This window comes from Eleutherodactylus coqui, chromosome 6 (genome assembly GCF_035609145.1).
Source record: "Eleutherodactylus coqui strain aEleCoq1 chromosome 6, aEleCoq1.hap1, whole genome shotgun sequence".
Classification (NCBI taxonomy): domain Eukaryota; kingdom Metazoa; phylum Chordata; class Amphibia; order Anura; family Eleutherodactylidae; genus Eleutherodactylus; species Eleutherodactylus coqui.
Window position 1 is genome coordinate 42,434,198 of NC_089842.1, and position 25,585 is coordinate 42,459,782.

The window sequence follows — 25,585 nt, forward strand, 5'->3', positions numbered from 1 at the left end:
TTTTCTGTTTTAATAACTTTTGACTTTTTCCCCTCTTGGTGGAAATCAGGGATGAGCTAACTTCCCTGATTATCCCCAAGTGAGGAGGGCCAACGGTGCTGCATTAGACACATTGTTATCCCCTCCTCCAAGGAGACAAAGTGGAACTGAACAGCTCTAACTACTCTGCTTCCCACCAGCCATGGGGGTCACCTGAGATTCCCATGGACTTCCCCCATATCCATCGATTTCTCACCACTAAGTGACAGTTGCTGAAGTGGGTGACCATACTGGTGCCCTGGGGGAGCCGAAGCAAAGAGGTTGAAGATGAGGTGAGTAAATGGTGTTAGGTAAGTATAGTGCCATCGCTCCTCACCTTTCACACTCTCATGGTCTGCCAACACCTCTCCGGCTCTACACACCCTGTGTGCGATCGGCACCTCTGGCCAGATCAGAGCTGCTGGTTTGCAACCCAGCTTCTGGACCCTCACGAGTTGCGGTCATCGGGTGGGACACTGATGGGCACTCTCCCTTAGTCTGGCTGGACACCCAATATTAGTGAATTCCTTCACTCAGGACCCGTGGCTCAGGATCCCCTGGTACCTCAACTGGGACTGGAGTCGACCTTTCCTCTTGGACAGCTTCTCACCATCCAGAGTAGTCGTACCTATGCCTGCTGTGTTTTTTCGGAGGATGCAAGGACCTCCCTGGGATACAGGTGCACCTGTACCCTGTACTTAGCATAGTGGAAATGCTACTACGAGTACACTTTCCTCTCCCTTACAGGAGGAGTTGTTGGACATCAAGACTGCTCCTGACATGACTCCTGGTATGGGCGAGCATCTACCGCCATAGAAGGAGTAATTGTTGTACACAGTTATGACAACCATCGTCCGCCTCATTACTTTCTTCCATAGGAGTAATGATAGTACTGTGAGTCTCTGAAGAGGAACTGACTGGGGGCAGTGTCTGTTTTCTTCACCCCTTTCCTTAGAAGGAGCAATTGTGATACTATGATTCTCTGCATTGGACATGACTACATAATTCTGGGGCCATTGTCCGCCTCGTTACCCTGTCCCATGGTAGAAGTAATTGTACTATGAGTCATCAAGCATGACTGCAGTGATGGCAAGACGCGTCCGCTCTCATTATCCCCTTTTGTAGGGGGAGTAACTAGTTCTGCCAGACTGTATCCATTTGGCCTACATAATTATGGCAAGCTGCATCCGCCTCTTTGTTCTTAAGGTTCGTTAACAAAAATCGTTCAAACGAGCGAAAGTGAACAGTAATTGTTCGGTCTAAATGTGAGCCAACGACCGAATGATCATCGTTCCCTTTTCGTTCGTTGCTCACGTTCTGCAGGCATAAGAATCACTGTCGGCTCGTTCGCTTATCGTTCGGTTTAAACTGCGCCCGTTCAGTCGTCCTCAGTGACTTATACAGCGAATGTGAAAGGCTGAACGATTCTCGCTTGAACGAGCCGGCGAGACATTTGCCTGTGTAAACAGGTTGCACGAGAGCGAACGACCTAGCGGTGACATCACTCGCTCTTCAAACAATAAACCGGCAAATCGTATAACTCCCCTCATCCTTCCCTCCATGAGTGGATCAACTGTATTACGGCTACCCTGTGGGGTGGTGATTGCCGTCTCAATCAGCCACATTAACTCCGTCGTACGGCTTGTACCACTACGGGATTTGGTTGTGCATTGCTCGCTTCCATCGGATGGTCACTTACCAGCCTTCATGGAGGAGTATCTATATTACCGTGTAGCACGGTATCCATAGTACTGCCCTCCGTACCACAGTTGTATTACTGCTACATCCCATATAGCAGCATCACACAGTCTGGGGAGCATCAGATTGGCCTCACTATTTTCTCTTAGCATGGCGTCATTCTACAATATGTCGCTATACCCCGTCTCACATTAGTTATGCTATTTTTGTTGAATAGCCGGGAGGGTAATTACATGCGGTCAGTCCATATCTAACGTGGTTATAACATGTTCTCGAATATCAGTCAGCTGGTATCCTCATAACCATAATCTTATGACCGGTACCAGACATCTCATTCCCTCCTTCCGTCCGCACAGCAGTTTACTACTAGATTGACTGCTTCCGCCATGCAGCCTCCTTAGCCTCTCCCAGGAGGGAGTATTTACGTTGCGGTTAATCTCTGTACCCGTAGCTCTGCCTTCTCACTAACCCTAGACAAAGCAGTTCTGGATGGCATAGTGCCGTCCCCTTTAAGGCTATGCTTCTTATGGTGATGCTGCTCAGCACTAATATAGTATGACTCCACCATACACTACATATCACTCTACGCCGGATTCCAATACATCTCGGTAGCACAGTAGCCAAGGCGGCACAGCATGATGGGACGCCCTGACTTCAAGTCCAACCTCTCATAGTTACTGGCAATTTCTCATCCTCGAGAAGGGCTTCCTCTGGATGAGGTTTTATGAAACTTGTCTGGGTAACACTGGGGCAGATTCTTGAAGCCCTTCCAGTTGGTACATCTGCCTTGCGAGGACTACCTTCTCTTACTACGAGGTGCACCAAGCACGCTAGGAGCTTCTTGAGCCTCGTTCTTCTCCTATGCTGTTCATTCTCCAAAGGGACTATTGCCCCTCTAAAGAGATTCCGGTCATTCCTTTCTATCGTTCCAAGACAGATCCCAAAAGAATCCTGTCTTGGGATCATCATGTAAGTCCTTCTTGGTATTTTCATCTGTGCTTCAGGCTTACTTGGTTTGTTCTCTGCTGTAGGCTACCGAAACAGACTGCGGCAATGGCCTACCCAGCCCTTTGTTGCGGCTCTCCTGACTTTCTGCATCCAATGGTGGACAGCCGGAGAGTCAACATCAACCCAGCTCTTCTGACCTTCTACGCCCGAGAGCAGGCAGCCAGAGGGCCAGCATCAGCTGTCGAGAACAGAGCAGTCCAGAGCACGGGTCCTGCTATTTTGGAGAACGTCAAGATGGAATCTCTCTTTTTCTCCGTTGGTTAACCCATGATCGTGGTTTGCCTTTTTTGCCGGCAGCAAACCGGTGAACACAATGTACTTTCCTCTTTTACCTTGTTCAACCCCTTTGAAAATTGAGTCACTTTCTCCAGCTCCTGCTTGAAAAATTTTTGATCACTTTTTATTGTGTTTTTTCTGGAAGACAGGGCAACTGAAAAAGTGCATTTCTGGCGTTCTTGATTAAATTTTTTTCGGACGATGTTCACCATACGGGGAAAATAATGCACTACTTTGATAGATCGGACTTTTACGAACGGGGCGATACCAAATATGTATTATTTTTTTATTTTGATTTTTTAATTATAGATATGGCAAAAGAGGGGTGATTTAAACTTTTATTACTTTTTTTGTTTTTACAATAAATAAAACTTTATCGCTCTGACTTTTTTCCTAAGTCCCCCTGGGGGACTACAACATGCGATGCTTTGGTCGCTCCTGCAGTATGATGTAATGCTATAACATTACGTCATACTGCTTTTTGACAGGCAGCCTATCAAGCCACTTCACGGGGATTGCTTAATAGGCCGTCCGCTAAGACAGCCCTGGGGGGTGCCATACGGGACCCCTTAACATCGGGGGATTTAAATGCCACAGAATTGAAAGTGGCATTTAAAGGGTTAATTGCAGATATTACCCGCGGGTGTCAGCTGTAATAAACAGCTGATGCCCGTGCTGTATGAAGAGAAGTTGACCCGTGACCTCTCTTCATACATACCCCGACGCTCCAGGATGTATGCTTACGTCCTTGGTCGTGAAGGGGTTAAAGGACAAGGGCATCAATCTTCTCCTGATTGATACCACCGCTGGTGGACCTGTCACTTACTTGCGCCCACTGGCGGACAACACCACCCTTTTCTCTGTCCCACCTCTTTGGGTACTGCTCTAGAACCTCCCAAGATCTACTGTGTCCCCGAATACATGAATGAGAACATTAGGGGACACAGCACGCACCCAGTTGTTTATTCTATGCTAGCACTGGTGGAGTTTTCTCAAAAGGGGTTCCTCAACCTGGCCTGTTTTTTTTTTACCTAGAACTACTTGTTTTCTGGCTATGGTCCATATTGATCGACTTCATGTATTAATGCTTATGTACAAACTGATTTAACTTAGTGCCTGCAGGAGGGGTAGAGCTGGTTGGAGGAACTAAGCTGGTAGGGAAGTAGTGAGATTGTGTTAGTGGACAGGACCGTTCGGGGGAATGCTTCTTGAGGTTCGATGGTTGCAATTAGAGGATAAAGGAAGACGTCAGCGATGATGCAGACTTGGTTTCACACTGGGGTAACCACAGTGGTTGGATTGAGGTACATGAGACCTGACCATGAGCAACAACAGCTACTTTAAGCCTTTCCAATCCACTGTCTGACGTCTAAAGACATTCTGATTGAAGGCTTTACAGCTTTCGATGTTGGAAGACGTCCGGCAGGGTATTCTTACTGTATATTACTGGCCGCTCTGTTGTCGGTGGCCTCTCCAGAATGTCCAATACCACAGTAGGAAACCCTGAATCCAAAATTGAGTTGCAAAGGGTTCATTTCTGTGCCCTGATTTCTTTTCTTGCATTGCAGTACATCTTTGTTGATGCCGATGCCAACTACTTGTGGATCACGACAGATTTCTGTGTTACCGTGAAGGGTTTTTCAATTCCATTTAAGCCGACAGACCTCCTGCTGCACAGCAACGACACCAACCTGGTGCTGGGATACGACAAGCTGCACCCGAACAAGCAGGTAAAACGGAATTACATGGAGTCGGACCTGATATGTGCCGGATTATCAGATATTCTGGATTATTATAAAAAAAAACACTTGCAGATACACATCACAGTACAGTAGTATGTGCAAAAATATATACAGAAGCATGTTGTTCATGGCACAAATGCGCTGCGCCTATGCAAGCGGTTTTGCACATACGCTAATGTAAAGGGGCTCTTAAAGCAGTTTTCCCGAGAGTAAACTATTGATGACCTATTTTTAGAAAAGGTCATTAATAGTTGTTTATTGGGGATCTGCCGCTCGGGATCCCCTCTGATGGAATGCAGCGTGGCGCTGCAATCTTTGTTGCCTGAAAAATCATGCTAGGGCTTATTTTCCGGGTAGGTCTTGTTTTTGGGGAAATGGGGTAGTAGTATGTGTTCGTATTCTAATGTCCCATTTAGACTTGACAACAGTCGTCAAAACGACGGCACGAGCCCTGACATCACTGCTAGCTTGTTAGCGCTCGTACAGGGCGTTTAGACTTACAGATCACCGCTGGCTTCTCGCCCAGCACTTCACTTTTTAGTGAAGCGCTGAATGGGGAGCGTTTACATTCAGAGAGAAGTCAGCGATCCAGTGATGATTCTCATGCTGGTTGAAAGTGAGTGACCAACAAACAGTAAACAAGTAGCGCACGAGGGATGTGCATTTAGAAGATTCGTTCATTTTAACTAATTTTGTGCGATAATCATCCCATGTAAATGGTCCTTAAGATACTACATGCTGCCCACATTGCTGGCCAGTCAGATCAGCATGTCGTGTCCTAGGGTCCCTCCACGGGGTTCCTTAGGGCGTAAAATTTAGGTGCACTATATGCAGAGAACAAAACCCATTGATTTCCTTTTTTGGGAGATGCGCAAATGCGCCGCACAATTCCGCGAAAAAACGAACGCACCTGGAACTCATTAAGATAAATAGCCATTTAAATCAAGACGTATTTGTATTCCGGGCGCAAATGAACATGCCCTGCGTGTGCAAAAAGTACATTAAAATATGCTGATGTGTGCAAAAAAATGCTTGTATGTAGCGCAAATACGTTGAGCTGAGACGTGCGCAAAAATGCATGTGGCCATGTGAAGAAGCCCATAGACTACTGATGTATACTAACGCGCAGCGTGCGTCAGGTAGTCAGCGGCGCTGCCATCTTTGTCCACGATCTGACAATCCCCTTTATTGCTTCCAGCATACATGTGCCGTGGGCGAGTGTCAAAATCCTGATTTCTCTTCTTTTGCAGCTTTGGAAGTCAGACGACTTTGGGCAGACATGGGTGATGATCCAGGAGCACGTCAAGTCCTTCTACTGGTAGGTGGGTGCAGGGACCATTCTAGATTTTCTGCCGCCTAAGAAGAAAACTTTTAATGCTCCCCCTCCCCCCCATCCCAACCTGCAAGAAATTCCATTGTGCACATACACATCACGTACCAGCCCGTCTGGGTTCACTTAATGTCAGATCTGTCGATCATCTGTTGTTTGTTCTTTTTATGAAGTGAAAATGAAAAAAATGGAATAGCATAAAAATGTGGAGCGTTCGGCACGTAAGCTCTTCTAGGTGGGTTCACACATGTCTGCATCACAACTAGAGATAAGCGAGTATACTCGCTAAGGCACATTACTCGAGCGAGTAGTGCCTTAGCCGAGTATCTCCCCGCTCGTCTCTAAAGATTCGGGGGCCGGCACGGGTGACAGGTGAGTTGCATCGGGGAGCGGGGGGAGAGAGGGAGAGAGAGATCTCCCCTCCATTTCTCCCCCGCCCCCCCCCTGGCCCCCGAATCTTTAGAGCCGAGCGGAGAGATACCTGGCTAAGGCACTACTCGCTCATCTCTAATCACAACATTTCCACTATCTTTTTTGTTAGGGAAAATGGATAAAATGGGCTGTAATGCAGGTCCATCTGTAGAATTAGTTCTGCCATCCACTACTAAGGTCGAGTGCACAGTCACCATGTGCCAATTGTGCCCCATAAGTTCGGGGGCAACTCACATCAGACAGCTCAAGCATACTTGCCCGTGTGCTGTCCGATTCACATGGACACATCGCCTAGACATGCGTTAGCAGGTCCCATTTGTCGTCCGTGATACAGACAGGAATAGAACATGCGATGAGTCTGTAAGGGGGCTGCGTTTATTCACAATCGGCGCACGGACCCAGATGCACTGGTGTGTTGGAGGCTTTAAAGACCAGCTTCACACAAGCATACTGTATTTATGCTCCCATAATACTGATGAGTGTCCTAGTCTGATTGCAGGTCCAGTGACCCGAGCTCAGAGCTTTGTAAATGGCAAATGAAGTTCAATATTGATAAATGTAAGGTTCTGCACATGAGGAGGAGAAACGGATGTCACCAATATACACTAAATGGGGTACAGCTAGGGAAAAGTGAGATGGAAAAAGACCTGGAGGTACTAGTGGGTTGTAGATTTAACTGGAGTAACCAATGCCAGTCAGCTGCTGCAAAAGCAAATGGAGTCTTGGGGTGCATTAAAAGAGGTATAGGGGCGAGGGGCGAGAACATTATTCTCCTACTATATAAGGCACTTGTCAGGCCTCACATGGAATACTGCGCACTGTTCTGGATGCCGGTGCTCAGGAAAGATGTTGCAGTGCTTGAGGAGGTCCAAAGAAGGGCAAGTAAACTACGGAATGAGAGGACTGGAATACCCAGAGAGGCTATCAAAATTGGGATTATTCACCCTGGAAAAAAGACGGCTAAGGGGCAATCAAATAAGTATGTATAAATACATGAGGGGACAATACAAGGATCTCTCCCATGATCTGTTTATACCCAGGACTGCGACGGTAAAAGAGGGCATCCGCTACGTCTAGAACAAAGCAGGTTTCATCACCGACACAGAAAAGGGTTCTTTACTGTAAGAGCAGTGAGACTGTGGAACTCTCTGCCTGAGGAAGTGGTGATGGCAAAATCCATAGAGGAGTATAAGAGGGGGCTAGACGTCTTTCTAGAGCGGAAGGATATTACAGGATATAGACATTAAATAACCAGCGGGGTTGCTGATCTGGGTCTTACAGTCAGGTAGGAACTTTCAAACGTTGATCCAGGATTATTCTGACTGCCATTATGGAGCTGGGAAAGCATTTTTTCCCCCAAATGGGCTAAATTGGCTTCTGCCTCATTGGGGTTTTTTTTGCCTTCCTCTGGATCAACAAGAGGGGTGGAAATACTCTGAACTAGATGGACTTTGTCTTCATTCAGCCTAAGATATTATATTACTATGATGCTTTGAGTTTGGGTCAGTGGATTCACGACCAAGTTTGTCCATATTACAGGTGCATAAGTGTGCCCGTCATAAGCTCATGTGAAGATGGCCAAGTGGACAGGACCGCAGAGCTATAGCGACTCCTTACTTACCATGTCACACCAGTCAGATTTGGCGCAGTTTTTGTTACAGATCAGAGTACGATGCGCATCCCATGCATGTGAAGGGGGTTTCGCAACTTCATTCACATGTAGCAAACAAAATCCAGCTGGGTTTTTGGTGCCGCCTTGGACAAAAATATCAGCTGCAGAAATAAGTACCACAGCATACATCTTATTTCCATGGATTACACAGGGAAAAGCTGAGGATAAGCCCTATGGAATGACAATGGTGCTGTTGTTTCTGCGGATCTCCAGTACAGCCAGAACAGAAATCAGAGTTTCAGCTGGATCTCTACCATGGAAATATCGGCCTTTATGCCGATGTGTGAAGATACTCTTCTAACATGCACTGTGTGTACTATCAGTTAGATAGATATGAGATAGATAGATAGATAGATATGAGATAGATAGATAGATAGATAGATAGATAGATAGATAGATAGATAGATAGATAGATAGATAGATAGATATGAGATAGATAGATAGATAGATAGATAGATAGATATGAGATAGATAAATATCAATTAAATAGATAGATATCAATTAGATAGATATGAGATAGATATCAATTAGATAGATATGAGAATGATAGATAGATAGATAGATATTAGGTTGATAGATATGGGATAGATAGATAGGTAGATAGATAGATGGATAGATAGATATGAGATGGATAGATAGATAGGTAGATAGATAGATATTAGGTTGATAGATAGATAGATATTAGGTTGATAGATATGAGGTATATATGAGATAGATAGATATGAGATAAATATTAGATAGATAGATAGGTAGAATGAAAATGATAGATATCAATTAAATATATAGATATCTGTTAGATAGATATGAGATAGATAGATAGATAGATAGATAGATAGATACATATGAGATAGATATATATGAGGTAAATAGATAAAAATAAAAACTGTACTTCCCATGACCGACGGGGAGCCTCCACGGTCATCCGCAGTAGAGCAAAGTAAGGTAAGCAGGGTCGCTGGCCGGGCTCATAGCCGGAATCCGCTGCAGGCCTCCCACATGCAGAATCCGGTGAGCCCGGCTAACACTGGGGAACCAAAAATATGTGTTCACTTATCGTTCATCCAGTTTAGGCAGGCATACAAATTAAACCACGATTAGCCTGTGTAAGCAGGCAGTCGGTCATTTATGAACGACTGCCTGTTTATTGTAAATGGTGGTGGGCGGCTGGAAGAGATCTCTGGCCCGCTCTGCCTCCATTCACTGAAAGTCATCGCTCCTGTATGAAAGCACAGAAGTGCTAGTCCTCGGGCCAACTGTCAGACAAGACACTCGTCTGCAAGAAGTAGGACATTTGCAGGACAGCAGTGGAGGGGGAAGGGAATTCAGTAAGGGACGTGCAGGAGGAGGACTGCTGACATGCCGATGGAGGAGAAGAGGTCAGGAAGTGCTTCCCGTCTTGCTAAATGAGCCTTGCCTCAGCCAGAAGTGACTATAGTCAGTTGCCTGCTTTGTCTGTGCCGCTGCCTTCCCTCTTGTCCGTCCCTGCCGTCTGCTTATACCTAACATTCATAGCAGAAGGGAAGATGGGAAATAAGGAGGGGGGTGCAGTATCCAAATCAAGTCCCTGCGTGGGACCAGGACAGATGGATTCTCACCGGACATGAATGGGGGTAGCCTCCGCAGAGCTGAGTGGGGAGCAGAGAGACCCCTGGCTGCTGAAACTCGCGGGGACAGGTTGAGGGGGATAACTATGAGGTCTGCCCAATAATAGGCTCATACCTGTGATATGTTCTGCGACTACTTGGCAGAAGACTCTTGTAGCGATCTCCCCCCCACAGTGGTGGTAGTGTTTTATAGATTTTTCTGCAGGTTATATTATTATGTTTTTCAGGGGATTCGCTCCTCTTGACAAGCCAAACACGGTTTACGTGGAACGCCATGAGCCCCGCGGCACCTCAACTGTCCTGCGCAGTACAGATTATTTCCAGTCCCGGGACAATACGGAGCTGATTATCGAGAACGTGGATGGGTTCCAGCTCAGGGAGAATTACATGTTCGCCACAAAAACCATGGTAAGAGGAAGCGGGAGCAGCGGTGTTGTAGCCACAAGGATGCCTCGCGGCTGCAGGATGGGGCGCCGTCACATATCTGTTGCAGAAATCTCTGGGACTGAAAATCAGTCTCATATGTGAATGGGTTGGTTTCTCCAGGAGGGGCGTGTGTTTCTGCAAACCGCATTCGGATATACGGTATGCCACAGCTACCGAAACTTCTGCCATAAATCTGCCCCGTGTGAATTTACCCATCAAGTGGCAAACATTGTAATAGGCCGCATTCTCTGTTATAGGCTGCACATACTCTAAGGTTAAATACACATGTAGTGGAAATGCTGTATATTCCATTTGTGTATGGAAGATCCACAGCAGGTTACAGCAGCAGCCATTTGGGTGACGTTTAAATCTCATCCATATATTGCTACATTATTCCAAATGGAAATTGCCCTGCGGGGCGGATTTTCACTATGGATTTCACCCCTTTCAGTACAGAGTGGTAACATTCACAGCACATCTTCTGCAAAATTCGCATCACAAAGGACATTTACTTTTAAGGGCTTATTCAGATGACCATATATCGGCCGGGTATTCGCGCCCGACCGATATACGGCGTCTCTCTCTGCAGGGGGAGGAGGCTGGAAGAGCCGGGAGCAGTGCTCTGAGCTCCCACCCCCTCTCCGCCTCCTCTCCACCCCCTTTCCGTCCCTTGGCACTATTTGCAATGGGAGGAGATGGGGCGGAGCTAAGTCCTGGAACTTAGCTCCGCCCCGTCCCGCCTTCTGCACAGCTAACTTACATGCACTAAAGAAATGCTGCTATTAGAACCAATGGTTTCCTATGGAAACATTCAGACAGAGGAATTTTAGCCGCACAAAAAAAAAACATGCCTAAAAAGATAGGACATCAGCGACTGAAATTCCCTGCTGCGTGAAAAGATAGGTCCTGACCTATCTTTGGTGCACAAAGCGCAGAAACCTCCATAGACTCCTATGGGCGACTGTGCAAGATGTACACCAAAGGGGAGATTAAGGGATTCCCTAGCAGTAAGTATGACGGGGTTCACCTGCAGGGGAGATGGAGGGATTCCCTAGCTCTGCTGAGGAATCCCTCCATCTCCCCTGCAGGAAAACCTTGGCATTCACGCTGCTGGGGAATTCCCTAATCTCCCCATTAAAGGAATCTCTCTATCAGTGCTGAGATGAAGGGAACCCCGGGCGGGACATTTAAAAAGTGTAAACTTGCTGTTCATAGGGACTGCGGGGCTGCTACTGCGATCTCTCTCTCTCTCGTTCCCGAACAGCAGCGCATTTTTCCCATCACCGTTATTTCAATGCTAATGCAGCTAATGCAGACTGTCAGGGCTTTACATACATAATGATCGCTCTTGAGTTTTAGTGCACTATATATCAGCACTACACATGTTTGGCTTAGGTATACAACTTAGGGCGCAGGCGCTAATACGCTCGCCACTACGGAGCATATTAGCTTGTTTTTTTTGGACTATTCAAACTCCATGCTAGTGCATGTGAGTTTAAAAAAAACCAAAAACTGGAAAATAATATAAATGGTTTCCTTTCGCTCTGTAAGCGGACGCGATTTGTTTAAGCCCTTATATAGTTGTTGACCAAGCACAGTTGAAATTGCAATGAATCATGGCGCTCATGTATCTCCTATTCCTCTCCCTTTTCTTTAGCATCTCCTGGGCAGTAAAGACCAGGCCTCCGTGCAACTGTGGGTCTCCTACAACCGCAAGCCAATGCAGTCTGCACAGTTCATAACTAGACACTCAATCACGGTAAGTCGCCCCTGTGCGGCTGCTACAGTTTGTTCTTTGTGGTATATTCAGTAAAAATCATATAACACCTTAAAGAGATAGTGCTGTCATAACAAGTTAAGGGCTTATTCACAAGAGCGTATAGCGGCCGTTGTTTTCACGGCCGGACGATATACGCTACCATCTGGTGCACAGGCTCGGCGTATATGCCGTCGGGTGGGGGGGGGGAGACAGTTTAGCTCTGTCCAGTGCTTGACAGTGTTTTTTAACGCACCCCATCAGTGTGATGGGTGATGAGGTGCATTAAAAAGCGCTAAAAACACGTGAAAATAGAGCAGGCAGCGCATGTCTGCGAAGCCCCATTGAAATCAGTGGAGGCATTGTGCTGTGATTAGCACGGTGTTTGAAATGCTGCGCTAATCACAGTATAATGGGGGCTGTTAGGGCAGCCTGAGGGCTGTTTTACCCAGAACCATTATCGTTCAGCTCCTTGCTGGATTGTGCCGATCTCAACAATATCATTTGGCATAAATGCTGCAAGCGACTGAACAACAAACGATAATTCATTCTCTTATCGTTCAAGTTTCTGCGGACATAGAAACTAATGACAATTGTCGTGTTTTACTGCGAATGGCGCGGGCGGCCGGAAGAGATCTCTGGCTGCTGCACCTTTATTCACTGAGTGATCATCGTTCCTGCAGGAAAGGACAGCAGCGATAATCGCTTGGACGACTTTCGGGCAATTAAGCGGGTGACAGTCATTCCGTCTTAAAGGACCCTTAGGCCTCCTTCCCACGAACGGATTTACGCCGCGTAAATCCGCGGCAAAAATCCGCTGCGTTGCACCCTGCTATTAGGTTCTATTGAACCTAATAGCACAATGCACACGATGCGTAATTCCACCGCGGAATTACGCACCGTGAAATCTCCCGTTCTCACCCGCAGCATGTTCTATTTGCTGCGGGTGTACGCGCTGACGGCTTCCATTGCAGTCAATGGAAGCCGTCCGTTCACGCTATCTCCTGCTGCAACCAGCGGAAGATAGCGTGAAAAAACGCTTCCCCGCCTACCGCCGCGCGTCATATGACGCGGCCGGCGCGTCACGTGACACGGCCGGCCGCGTCATGTGACGCGGTGGGCGTGTCACATGACGCGACGGCGGTGGGCGGGGAAGCGTCTTCACGCTATCTTCCGCTGGTAAGTATGGGGTCTCTGGGGGGGCGCTGTGACGGGCTTCACTGCGGAATATTACGCGGCGGAGCCCGTCACGCTCTTGGGAAGGAGGCCTAAGTCAGGTGTTTGGAGTTGCAGTACCAAATACTCCTAGTGTCTGCGTGTTCAGCCTTCTTGGTGAGGAGCAATTGCAATATCCTGTTCGGATCCTACTCCGTGAAACATTGTTTCTTGTGCTCAAGGCTATAGCATTGAGCTGGAGGGACAGGTGGCGTCATAGGGTGCAGCATCATGTCATTCGGGAGAAGAGTAATTAAGAATAGGAGATACCCTGATAGGTTCCATAAGTTGTGGGAGATCTGGTGTAACTTCCTGTCACCGTCTTCACACGAAGTGCATCCCAACATTTCCTAGCCTTGATCTGGTCAGGAGAACATCCTTGGCAACTCTGAGGTAAAGTAACCCGTATGAACTGCTTACCGCTGTATAGACTTACAAACCTATTGGAAAGCACAATCCCATCACAATTTCCTATGTATTTCAGCTTAAAAAGCCTTATTCATAGCATATTCATTAACGTGTCACTGGTAGGTATACAGGATGTCCCGCTCTCTCGGGTCCCAGACCAATTAGCTATAACTCCAAGACTAATGAACTTTGGTCAAAACATATAGTAAGCATCAGGAACCCCTCCTGGAAGTGTCCTTGTTTGCGGTCAAGCCCGCCTGAACCCGATGCTCCTTATTGCTGAACTTCTGCTAAGCAGTTTGGCATCACTGCAGCAAGTTCTTGCACAATGTTCCTTTTTTAATTCTTGGATAGTTTGTGGCTTTTCCAGTAAACTCTTCCCTTCGGGAGGCCCCTGTAAGAAAAAGTCAAATCGGGTGACCCTGGTGGCTAAAGTCCCTTGTAAGGGATTCGATCCTCAGAAATGCTCCGATCTCAGTCATGGTTGCATCGACCGGTCGCTCCATCCTGTTGAAAGTGGCCGGTGCTAATATCCTAACCGGCCAAATAATGTATAAAGGCCTGGAAGATCTCCACATACCCCGCTCTCATCACACTACTGATGGGACCAATTACGTGTTGCCATGATACGGCACATCAGACGCTAATGTTTTCAGGATGAAGTGGGGTCTCGTGGATTTTTGAGGATTTTCAGCTACCGACATCCCTGTATTATGAGAGTTTGCATACCAGATAAGTGAAACCATTCCTCGTCTGTAAACCACATGACATCAGGAATATTCGGATTGTCTGTGACAAATGCTTCAAATCAACAGGAGCTCACAAGGCGTTTTGTTTGTATCGGGACCTTTTGATTCACGCACCGCAGTCACTCGGTGTCTATGAAGACGAGCTCTCTACAACTCTTCGGATGTCCCCATCTGCCGAGCCAATTGGGGGAAAGACTTTCTTGGAGAAGCCAACACTTTGTCTTTAACGTTCTGCGCCATTTTCGACCTGCCTCCACGATGCACATCCAACACCGTTCCTGTCTTTTCCAGTCTCCGTACCAATTTCTGAATACATGGCTTTGCTGGTGGCTTTCTGACTTCAAATTTCTCTACAAATCCAATTTGATAGGACTTCATGGATCCGGTTCTTCGATAGGTGCGCACAATGAACACACGCGCTTGCACAGTACCGTGAGACATGGGCAAAACAGGCTCTTACTGACTACATGACTGAAGCAACATGTGGCTGTCAGTGTGACAGCGAGACAGCCAGGCTGCACGTTTTTGGTCTCCCCATATCTAAGAAGGAAATGAAAAAAAAAAAAAGCAAACAAAGTCGTACGCATGCCAAAATGCCATTAGTAGAAACTATAGGTCACCGCTCAAGAAAATGAGCCCTTACACAACCCGATCGATCAAAAAATAAAAGGTGTACTACATGTGTAATATGTAATTTTTAATGCACCATGAATGTCATCAAAGCAACCCCGCCCCCAAAAACACAATTACATTTTTTTCCCTTTTATCCTTATTTAGAATTTTTTTTGAAGTTTCCCAGCACATTATATGGCTCTCTAAATTAACACCATTGGCAAATTCAACTTGTCCCTCAAAAAAAAAAAAGCCCTCATTGGCTATGAAACCAGAGAATGAAAAAAAGCTTTTAAAAATGGGAAGGAAAAAAGAAATGAGGAACTGAAAAAGGGCCTCAGCATGAAGGGGTTAAGCCGGAAGTGTCAGCTTGATGTAATTGGACAAATGCCGACAAGCCCCTGATTGAGCATGTCTGGTAGTAGTGTTACTGGGGGAACCAGACATATGCTCCGCCATACGTGGCTTTAATTTACTTTATGTACAGCTCACATATTGCTCCCAGCAGGCCGTTTAGTCAATTACATAAACAACATGTTGTGTTACAATTAATAAATGAATTAACGGAAATTGTTTTTTAAGATGCATGTTTGATTTGATTAACGTAACAGCGTAAGGGATCTTCCACACGGGGCGGAACTATACCGCAGGACGCAGCCAACTCCGCCACAACCAAATCTGCAGACCTAACTGCGGATTTTCATGCTTATGGCTTATTCACATGTCTGTATATCATCTGGGTTTTCACACCCGGCTGATATATGGTGTCTCTTTCTGCAGGGGGAGGAGGCGGGCTGGGCCGGGAGCAGTGCACTGAGCTCCCGCCTCCTCTCCACCCCTCACCACTGTTTGCAATGGCAGGGGCGGAGCTAAGTCCCACCCCCTCCCATTGCAAATAGTGGAGAGGGGGTGGGAGCTCAATGCATCGCTCCCGGACCGGCCCACCTCCTCCCCCTGCAGACAGGGACACCGTATATCGGCTGGGCCTGAAAACCCGTCCAATATACACACGTGTGAATAAGCCCTTAGCCCTTTCCAATCCACTGTCTGACCTCTGAAGACATTATGATTTAAGGCCGTACAGCTCAGATGTTGGAAGACGTCCGTCAGGGTTCTCTTACTGTATATTGCCAGCCTCTCGGCTGTTGGAGCCTATCCAACGTGTCACCTCATGCAGTACTGGCTTTAGCCAGCAGACAGAACCGTTGTATAACAGCACAAAAAGAGTAAGCCCCCTAGGAAAACCAGGATACAAATTGGATTGGAAAGGGTTAATTGCAGGCAGGTTTTTAAGCCATTTTTAATTCTGCATCAAAATCCGCAGGTAGCCTACCGTGGCTTGTATGTCGTGCAGCCTATCCCGTCCCATGTGATAGATGTTTTTACTGCTTCTGGGTTGACCACGTATACTGTATAACTACACTTTACATTCAACCAATGGGAGCAAATATTCAATGAGCTGATACAAATACTGGAGGATACAATGTGACCGATGGTATGGGATTTTTTCTAGGGATGAATTTGATACCTAAGCCCACTCCATACACAGCAGATGCCAGTCATCCTCGCCCGCCTGCATCCTCGCCCGCCCTGATCACACATAACTCCGATTGTGATGGTTAACCCTTTAAACGCTGCTGTCAATTCTGACAGCGACATTTAAATGTCCCAATCAGGACTGAAATATCCTGAACGCCCCAGCGATGAGATCGAGGTGTCATCCAGGTGTCATGGCGGCCTGGGGTCTTCTGAAAGCCACCAGGACTGTCACTACTGTCTGCATATTAATATGTTCCTGTGGCAGGTAAAAATAAAGTGTAATGCAATATTGTAGTATTGCATTATACTGTATTAGAGATGAAAGGATGACAAGTTCAAGACCTCTATGGGTCCTTAAAAAATGGAGTAAAAATGAGTAAAATAAAGCTTTTTTAATTATTTGGAATGTTACAAGTTTAAAAAAGAACCCCTTGCTGTATCTGTTAAGAGCGCAGTCTATAAAAATATCATAGTATTAATTCCATGTGGGGAAATGTCAGAATTGTCCTTTATGGTCCTCCCAGTTTCCAAGAAAAAATAGAATTAAAAGCGAACGAAAAGTCGTTTATACCCCTAAATGGTATGAATAATGGTAATTATGGTACCAGGTCACCTAACAAAAAATAAGCCCCCACATAGCCCCCATCAATGAAAAAATGTTACAAGGGTCAAAAGATGGTAACGTTTATTGATTTTTCAATAAAAGACTGCAGAACAATGCAGTGGAGCCGTGGCAACCTGTGTGGGCATTCCCCCGATTAATAATATAATAAGCAATTAGTTGCACATTCTTAGGGCTTATTCAGACGACCGTATATCGGCTGCGTATTCACGCCGGCCGATATACGGCATCCCTCTCTGCAGGGGGAAGAGGCTGGAAGAGACGGGAGCAGTGCTCTAAGCTCCTGCCCCCTCTCTGCCAACTCTCCACCCCCTCTCTGCCCCTCTGCACTATTTGCAATGAGGGGAGGCAGGATGGGGCAGAGCTATTTCCCAGAACTTAGCCCTGCCTTCTGTCATTGCAAATAGTGCAGAGGGGCGGAGAGGAGGCAGAGAGGGGGCGGGAGCTCAGAGCACTGCTCCTGGCTCTTCCAGCCTCCTCCCCCTGCAGAGAGAGACGCTGTATATCGGCTGGCGTGAAAACCTGGCCGATACACAGTCATCTGAAGCCACGCTTAGACTGTCTGATAGGTCGGGATAGTTCATAATCCAGCATCGGTGGTGCCAGAGCTTTGCTGGACTTGATTCGCTTACATAATTAAAGAGATGTCCTGTGCTTACCTCCCCAGGAGTATTACATCACGGATGTCTCCGAGGATCAGGTGTTTGCATGTGTCAAGCACAGCAACAACATAACGAACCTCTATATATCGGAAGTGGAGGGTCTTCGCTTCTCTCTCTCCCTGGAGAACATCTTGTACTTTAATCCAGGAGCCGGGAAGGAGACGCTTGTCAGGTATTGGGGCGCTTATGTCCATGTAGTGCAACAGTAAGACACAGTGCAAGCAATAGTACACTGAACTTCTAGCACCTTATTACGCTCACTAAAACCTCATGCACACGGGCGACGAAATGACGCGATTTTCTCGCGTTGCGACAATGCTACAAATGGCTTGTATGTGAAGCCCATGCTTTCCTATGGGTTTCTTCACATTTGCGATATTTTGTAGCATGCGACATTGCAATTCAAAAGCCTTGTGGGTTTCGCAATATGCATGCGACCTGCTATGTTTTATAGCCCATATTTCGCTATGGAGCCTTCCTCTCTGTTGCATCGCATGAAAATGCGTTTTTTGTGTGGTACCATGCAACTTTTACAGTAGGAAATCCTACTGTCAAAGCCTTAAAATCAGCCCTACTTGCATAAAAAAAACACATACATCACCTAGAAGCGCTATCAGCACTGCCACGTCTTCTCCCCAGTCCCCAGCACTGGTCTTCAGCATCTCTTCTGGCTGGGGATTAAAAAATCCCTGTCTCCAGGAAGCACTGCCTCCGATTGGCTAAGGGCCGCCACACAGCCAATCAGAGCCAGCGCTTGATGAATCAAGCACAGCCAATAAATGGCTGTGATTGGCTCATCGAGCGCTGGCTCTGATTGGTGAGCGTCAAAGCACTCAGCCAATCAGAGCCAGAGCTTCCTGGAGGCGGGGATTTTCCAAACCCCCAGCTAGAAGAGATGCTGAAGACCAGTGCTGGGGACTGGGGAGAAGACGGGCTGAAGCTAACTGCGCTTCTTAGGTCATGTATTCTAATCTTTAAAAAAAAAATTCTGCAGCTAGGGCCTATTTTCAGTTCAGGGCTTATATTTCAAGCCCCCCCAAAATCCTCGCATGTGGTGCTATGTGTTGCGACTTTGCAGTGCCACAAAAATCACAGTATTGCCACGAGAAGACGCAGCGAAATCGCACGGACCACCGATGCGATATCGCTGCAACTTTCTGGTGATGATATCGTGTGGCCCGTGTAAAGGAGGCTTGAAGGTTGATGAATAGATTATTTTAACCACCACCAATCTTCATCATGTGAAATGTAACAAGTCGTTTTAGCTAACCAGTGACAGACTAAGAGCTTATTCACACATTCGTATATCGGCTGGGTTTTCACGCCCAGCCGATATACAGTGTCCTTTCTGCAGGGGGACGAGGCGGGCTAAGCTAGGAGCAATGCACTGAGCTCCCACCCTCTCTCCGCCCCCTCCGCGCCCTTCACCACTACTTGCAATAGGAGGGGGTGGGACAGGGCGAAACTTAGCCCTCCCATTGTAAACAGTGGCAAGGGGCAGAGAGGGGCCAGGAGCTCAGTGCACTTCTCCCGGCCCGGCCCGCCTCCTCCCTCTTCAGTAAGGGACACCGTATATCGGCCGGGCATGAAAAGCCGGCCGATATACAGACATCTGAATAAGCCCTTATGTAAATAAATCCTAATTATAATGAACAATTCAACAACCTTTTATTTTATGTTTCAATTCCACGTCATTCTCAAGATCTGCTTGCTGTCAGTGAATACAGACTTTGTATTCAGAGGGTAAAAACTTTGTGCTAAAATAGTCCTGCCATAAAACAGCTAAGAATTCGTTACAATGGATCGGTGTAGGCCGTCCTCTGTGAGATTAGCAGCAAGTGATACATTGCGGTTATGACGAGTTTCTTTAAATTTTCCTCCAGGTATCTTGAGAATGAACCATTTGCCGACATCCACCGCATGAAAGGCATTAGAGGAGTGTACATCGCCAATAGCCTGACAGGGCCGCTGTCCAAGGAGAACGTAGCGTCTGTCATTACCTTCGACAAAGGAGGAACGTGGGAGTATCTCCTGGCGCCAGGGTATAGCGGTTACGGGGACACCGCACGCTGCATGGTGAGTTGTCACAGATGACGGGGTCAGTATGAAAGTAGAAACAATGTTAGCTTCACTTTGGGTATAGCGGTTACGGGGACACCGCACGCTGCATGGTGAGTTGTCACAGATGACAGGGTCTGTATGAAAGTAGATACAATGTTACCTTCACTTTGCGCTGATACATATATATAACAGGTCTTCTTCTATTGCAGAACTCAAAAGAGTGTCAGCTACACTTGGCGCAGCGGCTGAGTCAGGTGACCGCACAAGGACGGGTCATGCCCCTTGTTTCCAAGGAGTCTGCACCAGGATTAATAGCAGCCACAGGTAAGTGTGTTTAATCTCTGGGGTATATAAATCTGCCATTAATTATGTTGCTAATTTTCCGCAGATTGTCACAGACAACGTATCTACGCTCCGCCCCCGTTCCGCCTCTCCTCATTGAAAATAGTGCAGAGGGGTGGAGAGGAGGCAGAGGGGGGGGGGCGGGAGCTCAGAGCACTGCTCCTGGCTCTTCCAGCCTCCTCCCTCTGCAGAGAGAGACGCCGTATATCGGCTGGCGTGAATACCCGGCCTATATACGGTCGTCTGAATGCACCCTTAGGGCTCCGCTTCCTGTTATAAGAAGCAGATTACATATCTGTTACAATTGTCTTTATAGGTTCAGTGGGGAAGGATACAATCAGTAAAATTAACCTGTATGTGTCCAGCAGTGCGGGGGTGAGGTGGAGAGAGGTAAGTGGCTTTTTGTTATTTCTGATCCCCTGTCATCTTGATCTCTTGGCTTCATCGCTGACTTTCCTCAATATTTTGCATTTTTTGCAGTCTCTCCTTGGACCCCATTTTTGCACTTGGGGAGATCACGGCGGTGTGTTGGTGGCGATTGCACAAGGAGTAGAAACCAACCAATTAAAGTAAGCTGTGATTTGTGTCTGACATTGTTTTCTATATCTTGCTGTCTTTTATTGTAAGGGCTCGTTCACACGGGCATCAAAAAATGGCTTACTATGGGCTCCTTCAGATGAACGATTTTTTGACGCGCCTTAAAAAAACGCACCGCAAAAAATAGGACATAGGCGCGTTATGTTTGTCCTATCTTTTGATGGGAAAACGCTGGAGGCTCCATAGACTTCTATGAGAGTCTATGCGAGCCGGGTGAAAAGGGGATGGGGAGGGAGTTTTACAGCAAGCGCTGCTAAACAATGACAGTCGCTTCTCGTGAGGCATTTCAAGTCATTAAAGTGCTTTTGCTAAGCGAGGGATTTCGGGGCTACAGAGTCAGTGCACTGCAAGACACCGGCGCCAGCCGTGAGAAATCGCCGCAACCAAGTCGCGCCTATTCTTCGTTCTCGCAATTTTATGCTCCCATAGTCACGATTTTTTTAGAGCAGCTATCGGAGCGTTAAAATGCTGTTCATGTGAAGGAGGCCTCGGGGCTCGTTCACATCCCCGGTTTAGTTTTCCTTCCTGCTGCTCAGTTTTCCTTCCCATTGATTTTAGTGGAATCTTTTGGAGCTTCCGTTGCACTCAGTTTGGTTCCCTTCTGTCCTTTTGCCATTTTTTAATGGATCCATTTTTAGATGAGCATGTGCAGAAGGCAAGAAAGACAAAATAATACAAAACGGACCCGTTAAAAGTGGATGTGAATGGAACTAAACAGAAAAAAACTGATAGAAATGTACGTTTTTCGACAGATCTGTCCACTTAATTAATTAAAAACCTGAAAGTGTGGTTTCTTTTTGGTCCTATTTTGCTAAAACAATGGCTCTTTTAAAAACGGAAAGCAAAATGCTGATGGGACGGAGCGCTAAACTCTTTCACACTTACCAGAATTTGACTCCGTGTGGAAAAATCCGCTCCAGAATCTGCATGACGGAAAGCGGAACACAGATGTGAACGAGCCCTTAGGCCCCATTCACATCGGCGCCTTGTGCTTCGGCAGATCTTTTTTATCTGGCTCTGTCCTTGGAGCCAAGCAACGAAAATTCCGGAACCCTTGGATCCGGCACATTCCGCAGCCAGATGGCACCGAAGGGACTTTATTGACTATGATGGGGTCTGTTTGGCTTCCAGCATTCTGTCCGGCATGCTGTGATATGTCGCTGGGATTTTCTGCTGGATCTGCACCAGAGATTTCGAAACAGAACCTCCGACGCAGATGTGAACGGCTCCTTAATTGTCTGTTTGCCTTTTGCAGGTTCAGTACAAATGAAGGGGAGACATGGAAAACATTTAACTTCTCTGAGAATTCGCTGATCGTCTATGGCTTACTGACGGAGCCGGGAGAGAAGAGCACCGTCTTCACCATCTTTGGTTCCTATGTCTATAAGGGACACAGCTGGGTTATATTACAGGTCAACACCAGTGATGTCCTCGGTATGGACTTTTTTTCATAGAGTATTGGATTTGGGTGCTTTGTGTAAAGGGTCCCGATATTAATATTGTTAGCAACTTTATGTTATATATGTGTCCTGCTAGACAAGTAGAGGATGACATTAAAGGGTCTCTAAATTGTAGATGGGGACTACAAAATAGCATATCACTTCTGATCCTCGCATGATACTTTCCACCATCCGGAGTTCACATCTCTTGCAGCGCTCCCTACTCTTTTTCTACACTTTGAGGGTAATTACACACATGATTACAGAACTGTACTGATGCAGTAAAACCTTCTCTGCAGATCTTTTTTTGTGCTTTTTCCAGATTGTTGTGGTTGCCACCACAATTTAGCGCTAAGATATTTTCCTGGAATTGCTTCTATGGAAAACCACAAGAGCGGCACCACAGCACATTTTTTGCATTATGTTTTTACACCAATTTAAAGAGGAAGAAAGGGGTTTATTTCAGCATCACTTTCACTGAAAAGAAATTCCGCTTGGACGAGTGTCATGGCAGCCGATGTGAATCCGCTGTTCCTCAGAACTGATTTGGCTTGGGGCTGGGTCCAGGGGCAACACCTGCGGTTCCCCGGTTTTCACACTTTCATGCCACCAATTGGGATTAGGTCTTTGCTGTGGGGAACCCCAGACTGTTATCCTAGAAACAATGTCGTACATGGTCAGGTACTGGAGGGTGTAGGCAGAGACATAGATGTAGAACAGACCCAGAGTCAGGGCAGGCAGCATACTTTCTCAAGATGGATTAAGCCAGAGTCAGGGCCGACAACAGACAAGTAACAAGCCAAGGTCAGGATTGTAGAGGTCAGGAAAGCTGGGTCGTTCAGACACAGATCAAATACGAGAAGATCAGACAGAAACAAACTTGTACCTTCAAACAGTCTGGAGACTGATTGCTCAGGCTGATGGGCAGAGTAACCCTAAATAGCTCAGGACCTCTCTGGATTGGTTGTGGACTGGAAAGCTGGCCCTTTAGGAGGTGGGGTTGGCATGCGCATTCCATGGGGTGCAGGAAACTGACAAGAGATACAGATATTATAGGGGACATGGTGATTGCCACGCCTGATGAGAAGCCTGTGAGGCTTCTCATGGGCTTCAGGAGCTTCCAATTACATGCAAGTGCATACATGTCGGAATGCGGCACATCTCCTGATTTAGGGTGCATTCAGACGACCGTATATCGGCTGGGTTTTCACGCCCAGCCGATATACGGCGTCTCTCTCTGCAGAGGGAGGAGGCTGGAAGAGCCGGGAGCAGTCCACTGAGCTCCCGCCCCCTCTCCGCCCCTCTGCACTATTTGCAATGAGAGGAGGCAGGATAGGGCGGAGCTAAATCCTGTTACTTAGCCCTGCCCCATCCCGCCTCCACTCATTGCAAATAGTGCAGAGGGGCGGAGAGAGGGTGGAGAGGAGGCAGAGAGGGGGCGGGAGCAGTGCACTGAGCTCCCGCACCCTCTCCGCCCCTCTGCACTATTTGCAATGAGAGGATGCGGAACAGGGGTGGGGCTACGTTTTGGGAATTAGTGCAGGGGGGTGGAGAGGAAGCATAGAGGGGGCGGGAGCTCAGAGCACTGCTCCCGGCTCTTTCAGCCTCCTCCCCCTGCAGAGAGAGACGCCGTATATCGGCCGGCGTGAAAACCCAGCCGATATACGGTCGTCTGAATAAGCCCTTAGAATGGTGTATTTTAGGTGTATTTTATAATCCAACACCACAGCAATGCCAGATTATTGGAATTTTACCGTATATCCGTTTACCTCCTCCATTCGTTGTACAGGAGTTCCATGCACTGAAAACGACTATAAGCTCTGGTCTCCTTCTGATGAACGTGGCAACGAATGTTTGCTGGGAAGCAAAACCGTTTTCAAGAGGCGGACCCCGCATGCCACGTGCTTCAACGGGGAGGATTTTGACCGGCCAATTACAACATCAAACTGTTCGTGCACCAGACAAGACTTTGAGTGGTAAGGAATGGTCACACCGTAATTTATCATTGCAGACTGATGTTGGGGGAATTAATTTGGTGGATAGTGGAGACAGTCAGCAGGGGGTCCGGTGGAGTTCTATGTTCCTCTAGATGTATCCCTCTACTGCAGATGCTGAAATGTGAAGTAATAAAAGATGGCGACGTCTCATTTAACCGGATGTTTCTTTATCTCTCCAGTGATTATGGCTTTAAACTGAGCCAAGATCTGAGATCTGAAGTTTGTGTTCCTGACCCAGAATTTGCAGGCAAGCTTTACCTGATCCCATCTCCTTGTCAAGTGGGAACTACCTACAAAAGGACCAAAGGGTGAGCGCGCCAGTGGATTTCAGCATGTTTTGTGATATTCGGCTGCTTCTAGCCTGACGACCTTCATTACAGAACATGTGGTGACAATGCTGGTTCACAGAAATTTAACATCTTAATGACCATGCCTGTTGGGGCCCTATCCATTTTTAAACCAGAGGGCCCCAAGATAGTTCTGACACTCAGGATCTCCTCTGATTAGCTGTTCACTGAAGTGGGGTGCTCATCTGCTGAGCTAATTTGTGTAATAACCAATCAGCTCTGTTCCGACTGCAAAGGCCATTCTAGGTATCACAGGCACAGTAGTCATTAAAGTGAATGGGAACTTTGGCTGTAACACCAAGCCTGACTGCAGTGGAAACTAAGCTGTCTGCTTCCTGCAGAAATTTGCTCAGTGCATGAGCGCACCAGCTGATCAGATGGACCCCAGACAATCTGCTATTGATGACCTATCCTGAGGATAGGCTATCTTATTTAAGGCCCATTTACATGGAGCAATGATCGCTCAAAAATCGCTAAAAAACGATCGTTTAAGCGATCATAGTTGCGTCTAAACACGCGCCCATCGTGCACTTTTCATGCACTGCTGGTTGATCGTTAAATTCAGGCCAACCTAAAAATCGTTGTGCGGTCTTATCAGAAGTTCTCCGCGGGTAGTGTTGATAGCATTGTTTCCTGTCGAAGAACAAAGGAGCTAAAAGCAGACAAGAGCCCTCCGGCTATTAACTGCATTCAGCTAAGGGTGAAGTCACACGAATGTATATTGGCTCGGTTTTCACGCTGAGCCGATATACGTTGTACTCGTGTGCAGGGGGGGGGGGGGGGCGCTGGAAGAGCCAGGAGCAGGAACTCTACGCCCCTCTGCACTATTTGCAATGGGGAGAGGTGGGACGGGGCTAATCTCATAATTTAGCCCCGCCCCCGTCCCACCTCTCCCCATTGCAAATAGTGCAGAGGGGCGGAGAGGAGGCAGAGAGGGGGGCGGGAGCTCAGTTCCTTCTCCTGGCTCTTCCATCCTCCCCCCACTGCACACGAGGACAACGTATATCGGCTCGGCGTGAAAACCGAGCCGATA

At 47.1% G+C, this 25,585-nt stretch overlaps 1 protein-coding gene across 1 annotated transcript in view; it reads left to right on the forward strand.

Moving 5' to 3' along the window:
- Positions 1 to 25,585, forward strand: part of SORL1 (sortilin related receptor 1) — a 111,383-nt gene that overhangs the window by 24,109 nt on the left and 61,689 nt on the right. Inside the window, exons 4-15 of the mRNA XM_066606690.1 lie at positions 4,569 to 4,730; positions 5,993 to 6,060; positions 10,008 to 10,188; positions 11,864 to 11,965; positions 17,775 to 17,941; positions 19,653 to 19,845; positions 20,040 to 20,154; positions 20,489 to 20,562; positions 20,653 to 20,741; positions 22,025 to 22,203; positions 23,998 to 24,184; positions 24,385 to 24,513. Coding sequence (XP_066462787.1) covers positions 4,569 to 4,730; positions 5,993 to 6,060; positions 10,008 to 10,188; positions 11,864 to 11,965; positions 17,775 to 17,941; positions 19,653 to 19,845; positions 20,040 to 20,154; positions 20,489 to 20,562; positions 20,653 to 20,741; positions 22,025 to 22,203; positions 23,998 to 24,184; positions 24,385 to 24,513 — 1,646 coding nt within the window. The remainder of the gene's footprint in view (positions 1 to 4,568; positions 4,731 to 5,992; positions 6,061 to 10,007; positions 10,189 to 11,863; positions 11,966 to 17,774; positions 17,942 to 19,652; positions 19,846 to 20,039; positions 20,155 to 20,488; positions 20,563 to 20,652; positions 20,742 to 22,024; positions 22,204 to 23,997; positions 24,185 to 24,384; positions 24,514 to 25,585) is intronic.